We start from the raw sequence: 13,244 nt of genomic DNA on the forward strand, positions 1-13,244 counted from the left end.
TACACTGAGAAGATAGATTGTATATGTAAAAGTGGAACACTTACAAGGCAGCTGACACACATAAAGTTCTCAGTTCACTCACTGGACCAGATACTGTATATCAAAGTGTATCAATAGCTTATCAGAGGAGATGCCCCCCCATGTACGCTCTTTAGCGTGGATGGGGGAATCGGGTGGAATGAGCTAAAACATGAAGTGTATAGCCAGCTTAAACCCGTGTTTTGCTCATGCAGTAAAAGCAACAAGTCTGCTTTAATACACCCTTCCAAACTGCACACAATCACCTTTCCTTCACTTCCCTAGTACTCCTTTTAGTCACTCTGAACAAAGAAATGACACTGTATGTCCTGATATGAAGGGGCATGTGACTTATTCCTTTTGCTCTCACGTAACACCACTGGTGCCTGATGATTGGTCCAGCACTGTCACATTCGGGTGGGGAGAGTCCTCATCCCTGTGAAAGCTCTGACAAGGGCACCTGGAGTTTCCTCACTCCAGGCAGCCCAATATAGGTGAGTAGGAGCTAAAGGGAGAAAAGCAGATGCTGCTGGGGAGGAAGGCATTAAAGAAGACCTACCCTTACATTAAGGCTACCCCTGCACGGCAAGGGTTAAGTGTCCTTTTTGGTCTATGGGCTGGAATAAAGCAGAATTACTTACCTGATCCCGGCTGCATCCGGACTGCTAGACCAGTCCCCACAACCTCTTCTCCCCTGGGCTCAGCTGGTTTAAGGACCGCGGATGTCATCACGTCTTATGCAGGCCCATTGACCTGCATTACGTGTGAGGACGCTCCATAGCCAGAGTGGAGGGGGGGAAGAACTGATCACCTTGGGAGCCAGGATCAGATAAGTAAATCTGCTTTATTTGAGTCCCCTAGACAAAGTGAGTACTTAACCCTTGCAGTCCAGGGGTAGCAACGCGTTTTTTATTTGTCCGAAGTGAACACTGTAGTGAGATTGCTACATTACCTTCTAGTGCTAATCTCCTTCAGAGACAGCCAGGAAAATGCTAGTTTCCTGGCTGTCTCTGCAGTTTGGATATTCTGACAGTGGTACATCCATTGCTGTCAGAATGCAATAGCATGTCAGGGCAGATTCCTTCACCCACACTGTTTAGTGTGGATGGGGAAATTAAGCATTATTTCTCATTCAGTCCAAGAGGCTGGATGCAAAAAAAAAACATTCAGCGTATGGCCAACTTAAAGAAGAACTTCAGGATTTTTTAAATTAACCCTTAAGTGCTCGTTTTTGTCTAGCTGCTAAAATAACAAAAATATACTCACCCGAAGCTCCGAGAGACATTGTAAGGACCGGTCTAAGAAGAAGTCAGCTCTGAGCTTTGGGTGAGTATATCTTTGTTTTTTAAACCCAGACATGATCGAGCAGTTAACCTTTGCAGTGCGGGGGTAGCCCACTGCAAGGGTTAATTTAAAAAAATCATGGCGTTCTTCTTTAAGGCTATATGAAAGTATAAAAGTAATGGCCCCCATTTTCATATACTCATATGTTCCCATTATACAATGTATATGTCTATTGTAACACAGTATAAAAGAAAAAACAAGATTTTGCGGCTTTATTGTGTATCCAACCTAAATACTTGCTTACATACACACATATTTTACTTAACTGTAAAACAGCATGCCTGTATATTCAAAAGCGTAATTTCCCCCTGAGTATCAACAATGAACACATTGTTTATGAGATAGAGGAAAAGGTAACAATATTATCAGCAAAGATTCATGTTCAGAATGTAAGTAGCATCAGTAGTAGGTTTTGTTGTTTCACAGCTATCATAGAATATAAATAAGACATTTTTAACGTAATGAAACCTTTTGGCAAAAGTGGAAGGCAATAGGACCCTGTTAGTTTCTTGCATGACCACAAGTAGCTGTCAGTAATAGCTTCCGCTTAAGACTTTATACTTGTTTCTTTCTGCCGAGATGTTTGTTAACCACACTCCTCGCATCTGCAGAGTGGTCTCATTAAAAATCGACTTAATGTGACGATATTTTCTGCCGGCCTCACAACATGGAGCAGAGGGAGGTTCTTCAGCGTTACCTTGATGGCTACCTGAGAAAGAAAGAAAACACAGATGGATTTGCTAATGATTTCATGGTAAGATTATTATTTAATTTCATAAATACACCAATACTGGCTGTTTAGGTATACCTTTGTGTATAATGTTGTCTGTATGTTAAAGTTCTGAACTCGTGGCTTGCTATGCAAAGACCAGTCTTAAGCCTCTAGTTTAATGAAACCTGAAAGCAGTTGTGTAATATGAGGGCCTCACTGACTAGATATTATTGGAGGGGATTATTTAGGTAGGCCCTCACAATACGTAGTAGTTGATAACTGTTGTAGCTTTCACAGATCAAACTATGTACAACCTTCTGTAGATGGATAGTTTTCTGAAAGCATCTAAGTTCTCCATGTTCCCCAACTGGACACCGTGCCCCATTGTTCGCAGTGAAAACACTCTTGGGGGGGGGGAATTTATCCAAGCTGGAGCAGACAAAATGTGGATCAGTTGTGCAGGGCAACCAATCAGCCTCTCTCTTCAGTTTGTTCAATTAAGATTTGCAAATGAAAGAGGGAAGCTGATTGGTTGCCATGCACAGCTGCTCCAGATTTTGTCTGCTCCAGTTTTGATAAATGCCCTTCACTGTATTAAACAAGGTAAATGGAAGAATTCCTTAATTCCTAAACCCTGATTCCTAAACATCCTCAGAAGTCTGAAGATCTAAGTATTTGACTTTCCAGGCCCATTACTCTGCAATTTTTTAAACCACCACACTACCCAAATATAACTAGCCAAGCTTATGTTTTTTCCACAGCTAGCTGACTATGAAAATGGCAGGCCTTACTAAAGACACTATAAGCCTGGAGAACTTATATACATGAACAGGACAGTCCTTTGTGTTTCATTTACACAGAATGGTCTTTGATGTGAACATAGGTTTGCATGGTTGGAATATGCATTTATTATTTATAATTATTTAGTTAATCCCCTCCTTAGTTATCCTCAGTAACTATAAAATCACATTGAGAGTGGACAAAGTGGACTGTGTTCCTTAGGATAGTTTAATGAGTACATTGTGCCTGGCAATGCAGGATGCAATGGTGCTTTCAAAACCATGTACGTACAGTAAAGGTCAGCTGGCTGCCTGTTTGAGCAGCAATAGGGCATCTGCTTCACAATAAGCACTTCTGTCTATTATCAATATGTGTAACGTCCTGTCACTCTGAGTTCCTTTGAACACTTATTGTGTGACCCTTGGGGCCCCTTCAAGCAATAATCTGTTTTTTTCTTAGGCCTCAGTCAGACAAGCAGCTGACTCCACTGTCCCTCTGAAAAGTGATCTACAGTGGATTGCTTTTCTGGGGGGAGGCAGAACAGCGGCTGCCTGGCATTCAGGAAGCAATACTGCCAACATCCTTTTCTGCTTTTTTTAATCCCAATGGGGATTTTCATTTACAATACCGCTCCACAATGATGTATCCACTGATTGATTGCCATTGATTGCAATGGTTGTGTTGGACAAATGGCTACCGACAAGTTGTTCATAATTTGCTATGATGTGAAGCATTGCTGTCTGTATACATTCCTGAGCGGCTGCTGTTTTAGCTTTTGTGGGGCATTAAAAATGCGGATCCACCTAGACATCAAATAGCTGTGATGTCTAGCAGCTTCATGTAATGTGTCTCTAGTCATTGAGTGTCATAGCCCCTCTATATGTTCGTTGTGTGTTCCTATTCACACAGCGTAATAAGAATCATGTTTAAGAATATTTCTTACCTTTTAGATGTTTTGTTGCAGCAAAATGGCTGATTCCAGGATTCGGAGCACCTTCACAGTGATCTGTCCTTATGGAAAATGTAGGACTGAAATTTGAGGATTGCGTTTCTCTCATTAATTTCATTAAACCACAATGCACAAGCCAGGCTTTTAATGCTGTGTTAGGCAGTACTCAAATGAACTTTACAAATGATTATGAACAAACCCCTAACAACCCCTCCTAACAATACAAAGAAGGAGCAGCAAGTAGAAATGTTAACCTTTAAAAAGCCAAGAAACCCTAACCCAAGTAAAAGCAATTAAAATTGTAAGAGACATATCCTGTGCAGTCTCTGACCATCTCCTGTTGTACGTCTGCAGTCCCTGACCATTAGACATGTGCGATTCGTTTCGTCCCGAATCGAAATTCGGACGAATTTTCGGAAATTCGGACATTCGGATGTATCCGAATTCTGAATTACAGACATAACGAATGGAAACGAATCCGAATTTCCATTTCCGAAATTCGGTAGCGGTAGGTCGAACGTTCGTTTCGTTTTCTGTTCTTATTCGTTTCGTTCGTTGGAGCAAAGTGACATTAGAGAAGGAGAAAAGTATTTTTCCCCCTCAAATGTCACGAACGAACGAAACGAATAAGAACAGAAAACAAAACGAACGTTCGACCTACCGCTACCGAATTTCGTCCGAATCCAAATTCCGAATCCAAATCACACCCGAATCCCGAAAAACGAAATAACACAAATCCGAATTTAAAACGAAACTAAACTAAACAAATTTTTTGGCAGTGCACATGTCTAGACCATATCCTGTTGTATGTCTCCGGTCCCTGACCATCTCCTATTCTATGTCTGCAGTCTCTGACAATATTCAGTGGATGTAATGCTACAGAAAGCTATGTGTGGCCCTTTGGTGATCTTTAGGGTTGCACTTGAGACTACTTACATCAAGAGAGCTAACCACCACTAGTGCAACGTGTATGCCTGTAGTGGGGGACACTTACAACATGTTCCCCTTGCATTATTTACTGGAAAGCAAATTTATTTTTACTGGAAAGCATGTGAATTGCATTGTTTATACTTATTTATTTTTATTTTAGTGGCGTAAATTAAACAGCAAGAGGCAGAGGCATAACTAGAACCTTCAGGGCCCCGGTGCAAGAAACCATGAAGGGCCCCAACCCCCCACTGCCATGGCACCACATGGTTAACAGGAAGGCTGCCAAAGTCCCCAGCAAGCACGGGACCTCAGGCAGCCGCTTGTTTAAAATGTTAGTGCCGGTGTTCTGTCGAGAACGCTAACCCAGTATCTGCGCTTATGCACAGATTGGATTAACGAGGAAACCGGCATTTATTTACAAAGTATTCGTTTGTAATGGTTAATTGTGACCGTTAATAATATGCCATGCATGGCAGTAAATGATGGATGGAATATTATTAACGGTCACAATTAACAATTTAAACAAAATACTTTGTAAATAAATCCCCGTTTCCTCGATAATACTGGTCTGTGCGCAAGCGCAGATCCTGAGGTCGGCAAATTCGACTACATCGGCGTTCTCGGCAGAGCGCCGGTATCTGCATTTAGTATCGATCGGGGCATTTTCACGAGTATGAGTACTTGTGAAAATGCCCAGTATTGGCAGTGGTGTATCCCTACTATCCCTAATATAATGCGTTGCGAGGACTTGTAGTCCTACATAGTTGGTGCTATTCTTCATTGTTGTATAATCCTCATACAGCAATGCAGAATACCACCAGCTATGCGGGACTACAAGTCCTAGCAATAATAAAAGTCAGCTATGCAGAATACCACCAGCATCCCCCCCCCCTCCGCGCGCCCCCCCTTCCCACTCCAGACTTACCTTCCCTATGCTGCAGGGCCCTCTTCCGTGTGTCTCGGTGGCCAGCGGGCAGGGCTAAGTGGAGAGGGTCCTCACACAGCAAAATGTGCTGCCTGGCAGTGCCTGCAGCACATTCTATGGGACTAGAGACAGCCTCTCCAGCCCTGCTGCACAGCCGCCCGTACATGCTGCAGGTGGCAGAGCGCAGGGGCGGACCTACCACCGGTGCAGCCGCCCCAGGGCCTGAGCCTAAAGGGGGGCCCAGTATCTGATCTAACACAGCCCCGGGGCAGAGATGGGGGGGGCCGCCGGTGTCCGGCCGCCGGATAGCACCGCATCGGTATCCGGTGCTATCTGGGAGTGTCCGATGATCACATTGGTATCCGGCAGCCGGCGGGCCCGCTCATCTCTGCGCCGGATACTGTGGAGGGAGTATCCGGCAGACCCTTCAGGGGGTAGCCCTGGGCCTCGGCCGTGAGGACCCAGCAAACAGCCACCTGAGTACACGGGTGCGCTGTCTGAGATGGATACACACACACACTGGTGTGTTTTTCTGCAGCCTCCACCTCCAGAAAACAGCCAGAAGAGGTCAAGGTAAGTTAATAAATAAAATCATTGTTTTTTGTAGCCCAACTGATTGACATGCTGTATAAAGTACAGTTGGTATTTGTAGTGCTATATAGCAATGCAGCATGGGACCCTATATAGAGGACTACAAATCTCAGCAGTACTTTATACAGCAATGCTAGGCTCCCCCAACAGGCGAACCGCCAGGGCCAGGTCGCAATTGCGACCCTGGTAGTTCCGCCAGTGGCGAGAGGGTCTATTTCTAGTTAAGCTATAGACATTGCATAGACTTAATCCTACACTAATTGTGCCGGGATCCGCCCAGCTGCGTGACTGACAGCTGGCTCTGCCTATCCGTTCTGCCAGTCAGCGCTGGCGGATCGGAGCAGGGAGGGGGGAATCCAGCCCCTCCCTTGTCACGGCAGAGAGCCGTGACAGAATCGAGAAGTGAGCGAACGCTGGTATGTGTTCGCTCACTTACCGATCTACTGAGCCGACCTGTGACAGTCTCATTGTCACAGGTCGGCTAGAACTATGACGGGAGTGAAAAGCACTCACCTCATAGTTCTCCTTTAATAGGCGGACTTTATAAAATGCTTTGTGCTACTATTGGTTATTTCTCTTTTCTGTTATGTTTCTTTGCTGCTATGAGGAATCAGTAAGGAGAGTTATGCAACATATTTGCCTCCTGTCTTAATAAAATCCTGATTATTTGGTCACTAAAGCTAGAATAATCATCAAATAAAGTGACACTTAACTCAGGAGTTAAATCTCAAAAATGCATTCAAGTACCTTAACTATTAACAAAAACAAAAATCTTATTTGTGTATCACTCGGCTGTAAATCCTCAAATCATCTCTGAATTAGTGCTGACACTGTCCTTCCTTCTGAACGGTGACTACTTTTCTTCCTCATGGTCCGTGTGTGTGTTGCAAAGTAGCCACTACTCCGAGATCACTCTCATGATGGACTACAAGGTCACATTTAGTTTACTCATTTATATTGAGATTGTAGTGCATCACAGGAATGAGCTTGGAGTGGTGACTACTTTACAACACACACTGGGACCAAGGGGAACAAAAGTAGCCACCCTTGTGAAGGAAGGACAGTGTCAGCATGAATTCAGAGATGATTTGAGGATCTACAGCTGAGTGATACACAAATAAGATAGATGTTTGATAATAAATAGGGTACTTAAATGTATTTTTAATATGTAACTTCTGAATTGAATGTCACTTTAACCCTTTGACTTCAATATTTTCCATGTCACCGATCTGGAAACTGTATACACATCAGGAACGTAGGAGAAAAGTTAGACGTTTTTATGAGCATACTTGTTCCAAGCCAGAGAATAAAAGTAGTTAGGAGTGTTTTTTCATGAAGTATTGCTGAAAATTATGTACATGTCATCGCACAATCATGTATGAATTTGTTTAAAATAAGAACAGAGTGCCCATAGCAAACAATCAACTTAAGGGGACATAAAAGTGACAATCTTTTTGCTATGGACACAGTTCGGGTTTCGCCACACTATAAGGCCTATGTCCTTATGCGGATATGAATATCTAAAGCAATTTTAGCTTATCAGCTACTTCCACACATAACATATGACAGCGAGGCATGGCAGATAGGGAAACAGCACATAAAAAACGTTTGTTAATATTAAAACACTATAAAGAAATGATACAAATTGGACTAACTGGCATCATGAGAAGTATATAACACAGATGCCAGGTATTACAAAGCAGACAAGTAGCAGAAAGGCTGCCGTATGCATCAAAGGGTACTAAAACTCACTTGTAGCCACCGCTATAGAGATCTGCAGGTAGCCAGTATAGTATATCTAATTAAAGTAAAGTATATACAGTATAGTCAAAAGGGTTAAAACCCCTATCAGGTTTTTTCAGGAGTAGAAACCCTAAGCATTCCAGCTGTGTTGAAACTAAAAAAAACCCATCATGCTTTGGGAGTCATGCATGTCAGAGTCTATCAATGCCCCATGGGACTTGTAGTTCCACAAGGGCTGGAGTGCCAAGGTTGCCTATCCCTAGGTTATTGATTTCTGTCTATGTATCTCTAAGAAAATTTACCTTCACTTGCTGTCATGGAGACACAACAGGAAGTTAAAGGAATTTTCCCAAAGTGAGGGGAATTTCTCTCTCAGACAGTTGTTTTGGAGTTACTGAGTAACTGACCCTTCAACGCATTTTTTTTCTCTCTCTGCTGCTCAATTTGCAAGTCTGCATTATGTGAGTGTCCACATATAAAGGTCTCCCTCTCACTTTCCCTGTTATTTTAAATAATGGAGAATGCAGCAAATGGTTTGAGGCTCTCTCTACTGCAGCCAGCGGAACAAGAAGACAAAGCAGACGGGCAGAGATGGGGCTTCGTCTAGGATGTTTCATCCTCCATAGAGAAAACCAGAAACTGTGATATAAATATTGGTAGCCTGACCCTTTATCATCATCCCAATCCAGCATAGCAAGCCATTCACAGTTCATTTAACCATTTTATTATTTTCTTTGGAGGTCAGTAATTATGCAAAGGTTTGATTTATTTACACTGCATGCACCATGTAACAGCAGTCATGGGGTTAAGCTGGCAGTTTGATTTTTTTCCCATGACATCAATATAAAGCTGTGTACAGATATTCACTCCCTTACTCAAATGTCAGATGACATTAATCAGGGCACAAACTAAATATGAAGAAAACATTATGATCCGAAAAATAGCTGCCAAACATACTTCTGTTCTCACTTTGATGATATAGAAAGAGAAGGAAAGGATCTAACAACAAAATGCTTGACTTTAGCTGAACATAGATCATATATCCGTAACTGTAAATATAAAGAATGTTCACCTGGATTGGTAAGACATATTGTACAGTGAATAGTACAAAATATAACATTAACTGTACTATAAATGATAATGATGAAGATAGGTACAGGAGAGTTGAGCAATTTCTAACATCAATTATGACGAAGTATTAAATAAAATAAACAAGAGAAGGATTGGGCCACAAGGGTCCATATGGAACATGTGCCCGCTTATGCGAGCAAATGTGTGTGTTCCATAAACCCAAGCTAAACGTAGATGGAAGTTCAACGTGTACAGTGCAGGCCTAGTTTTCCATGTGCATTCAAATAGTGCTGTTGTTATGCCTCCTGTTTCCCTAAAGAGATTTTTTTTTAATTTTTGGAAGACTATTCTGGTCACCAACTTTTGTCACTGTCAGTTCCTACATGAGTACTTATCTTTGCACATAACAATCCAACACAATTGGAAAACATACACAGCTGACTACCCTACACCCAATTCCCTCTTTAACACCTACAACTCCCCCACCCCCTTTTTTTCCTATTTTTTTCTATCTTTTTCTTTAGCTCTTTCTCTTCTCCCTTTTTCCCTTTACCCTCACAAATTCCTTCCCCACCACCCCACCCAACCTACAATCTCCTCACTCATGCCCCCCAACCAATATGCCCTACCTTTCCAACCAATACAGCTGGCTTGCCCACTGTCCTAAACCTACAAGTACTTTTCGCACGCTACTGTGCTCTAAAACATTTTGCTTTTGTATTTATAAATATGTGTATGCATTTGTGTAGTAAAATACCTTAGATTGTAAGCTCCTTGAGGGTAGGGATTGATGTGTATGTGCAACTATGTAAAGTGCTGCGTAAATTGTCGGCGCTATATAAATACCTGTAATCATCATTTTTTTTCTATATAAGTCATATTATACTTTTAAATTGATTCTCAAAAAAGATATACACGTTTTTTTAGATAAAATGAGGCTTATTTACTAAAGGAGCTGAGAAGATTCACACAGTAAATTGTGTGAATACCAATTATGTGCAAATTAATAAGTAAACAGGGACATGCTTTTTACATGATTGGATAATCATAAGCTAAAAAAGCACACATAGTGTGCCGCAGTGCCACTATAATTGTTCACCATGGTGAAAAGCAGATATTGAGGTAAAGAACAATAATTGTAACACCTTTTCATATAGAAGTATAAAAAAAAACCCCTGAATTAGCCCTAGTGAAATCTTGCCTTTTACAATCCTTTTTTTAAATATTTTAATGTTTGTTCCGTCTTTGTAGTATTGCATAAAAAAATAGCCACATCTTTTAACGCATTTTTTTTCCTGCACATTTTCCGCATTTTGAAATCACTTTTTAAACTTGAAAAAAAATTTTTGTTCCTTTTTACTTCTAGAATATATAGAAAATAAATTTTTGGTAATTTTACTCAATAATAAGAAACTGTTCACTTAGTAAAGGTAAATGTGTGTTCATGCTGAATACCCAATCATGTGCAATCGAATTGAAAAAAATATTTTATTTGCACATGATTTGATGATTAGTAAATGAACCCCACAAATGTATCGCTTCAGGCTCATAAATAAAACACAAGACTGAAATCATGGCATTTATTACACTCAAAAAAACTACTCATAATGTAAAAAAAATATTTATTATGTAAAAAGAGACGACCTGTTTTTTCCCCCTACCCCAAAACTGACAGATCTATCTTAAAAAAGCAGTACACAATTTCTGGACACGCCCACATTCAAGCAGCACAACCCCTTAAAGTGCATCAATATTCAAATCATTTTTTAGCGACCTTTAACCGCTACTTTTCCTAAAGGGATTGTATATGTTGGGTTCTGCCGACCTACTGTCCTATATGAACATAGCTATTCATAGCTCCACAACTGCATTTTAGCATCTGCTCAGCCTGAATCACAGGTATAAATACATAACTCATCATCACTCATCAATTACTTTCTCTAATATCATAGATTTGTGGTTTTCACTTGGAGCCAGGATGAGCAGCTTACGGCTTCAGCACCCAGTATTCCAGAGGCTTAGCTGACAATAGGGGCCTGAGAGCAGTGGTCATTACTTTTTGTGGCTTGTATTGATAATAATCGTAATATTTGCATTAGACAAGATTGGTTAGTACCCTGAAAATTTTCTTTCAACTCAGTCGCTTCAGCTCATCAAGTCAATTTTGCCATTTTTTCTATTATAGCCTTAAAAGTTTGTAAAATTCTCCTTATTTTTTAAATTTTATGATACGCAGGAGCTGTAAATTAAAAAAGAGGGAATTGCTCATTTTGTCCCATCATAACTGTGCAACTGCTTACCACAGCAATATTTTTGAAAAAATAAAATCATTATTAGCACAGGCAAATACAACATAACCTCTAAAATTGCTAAACTTAAAACGGTATCAAGTTAATAAAGTATTTGTCGATTAAAAATTGTGCTTTTTGCAAAACTGTGAAAATCAACAATATGGAAACTATAAATTTGCAACATACGCCAAAAACGTTTTCCATTTCATCTATTTAGCGCTATACTAAAATGAAGCCCTTTATATTATTCCTAGACCTCTATTGTGTGAGGGGAGATCTAATATGTGCAGTGCAATAAGGGTCTGATTACCTGTGCATCATAATGTTCTGTATGTGTAGGGTTATACTGTGCAAGTATGGTGGGGGGAACCTCATTTGAGCAGGTTAACATAAACGTTGTCCAGAGACCATCTTAACAGTTAATTATGAAGCATTTAACCAACACTGAGGCCCATGGACAGTCAGAGCGTGTCTGTACAGCCACCCACCTACAGACTCTTTAGGCACCTTAACTGTCTTTACTCATGGTAAATTTTACATTTATCCAAGTAGAGAAAGCTCTAGTGCAAAAAGCCCTTACTTCAATGGAGAAGGGTTAGATTCTTAGCTCAGTAAACCCCGGACTGGTTTAATTGTTCCAAAGTCCCAGCAGTTGTGCAATAGACTTAAATCTAACAGCATCCTAGTAGTTGTGCAATAGACTTAAATCTAATAGCCACGAGATGATAATATATAGCTGCATCTAACTGAGAGATCTTTGCTGTCAGTGCATAGAAGTGGGGCCAGAAAACCCCAGATTCACACATCATTTTCCTGAAGCATAAAGATAGCAATAGCTACCTATTGTAGCTACAAAACTCGTATTTGTTTTTTTAAATTATTTTGTTTGTTTTTTATTATTTGCCAACAACAAATTTAAGCTTCACAGCTTTTCATTCTGCTACAGTATTATGTCAGTTACAGTATTAAATTCCTGGCATTGACAAATCATAATCTAAATCATCAGAAGATTAGATCAGATTAACCACTTGCTGCCCAGAGCAATTTCTTACATTTGCACACACATGATAAAATCGGAGTTTTTGTCTAGAAAACAGCTTCAGACCCACAAACAATTATATATTTTCTGAAAGCAGAGGCCCTGTAGAATAAAAAGATGCTAGTTGCAATTACATTTAGTGCACAGAAACCGAATATAATACCCGATTTTTGGGTAAAAAAAAAATATGGGGTCACGCCGGGTAAATAGATACCAAACATGTCTAGCCTTAAAATTGCATCCATCCGTGAAACCGCAAAAAACTACAATAACCAAAATTTCCCATAGGCGACGCTTTAAACACTTTTATGGCTCATCGGTTTAGTGTTAATAGTGATTAATGGGCCTAGAATTATTACTCTTACGTTTTTGCATACTCTTTGTTTTTGCATGTAGGCGCATTGCAGGTTTGCATTGTATGTGCGTGCACGTGGGGTGCGGGGGACTTGACATTTTTTTTCTCTGTAACTTTAATTTTTACAATTTTTTTTTACACTCAGCTTTATTGCTATCGCATAGGGGGTTAACAAGCCCCCTATATAATAGCATATATAATGTGGCAGGCCCTCTTTATGGAGACATCAGTCTTTCAGACCCCTAATGTCACCTAGGGATCTCAAAGAAGCTGATAAAGCAGAGATCTGCTTCACCAGCTTCTTCTTCTTGCTCTAGGAGCTGGAGAATGTGCCCAGTGACCCCGGAAGTGATGTAATGCACATCACTTCCAGGTCCAGTGATCAGAAGGGAGATCAGCGGCTGGAAGCCCCTGATCTCTCCTCCGATCCATCAGGGGAGACCCGCCGTGCCGGTCCCAGGCTCACACAGGGGACAGTGGAGCCCAGGAAGGCGGT

The 13,244-nt window shown here is 40.8% G+C and overlaps 1 protein-coding gene across 1 annotated transcript in view; it reads left to right on the forward strand.

Annotated features, from left to right (window-relative positions):
- The first annotated feature begins 1,926 nt into the window (after window positions 1–1,926).
- PTPN22 (protein tyrosine phosphatase, non-receptor type 22) overlaps window positions 1,927–13,244 on the forward strand; it is a 100,895-nt gene continuing 89,577 nt past the window's right edge. Inside the window, exon 1 of the mRNA XM_018569803.1 lies at window positions 1,927–2,116. Coding sequence (XP_018425305.1) covers window positions 2,030–2,116 — 87 coding nt within the window. The 5' untranslated portion in view covers window positions 1,927–2,029. The remainder of the gene's footprint in view (window positions 2,117–13,244) is intronic.

This window comes from Nanorana parkeri, unplaced genomic scaffold, assembly GCF_000935625.1.
Source record: "Nanorana parkeri isolate BGI_ZX_2015 unplaced genomic scaffold, ASM93562v1 scaffold1401, whole genome shotgun sequence".
Classification (NCBI taxonomy): Eukaryota; Metazoa; Chordata; class Amphibia; order Anura; family Dicroglossidae; genus Nanorana; species Nanorana parkeri.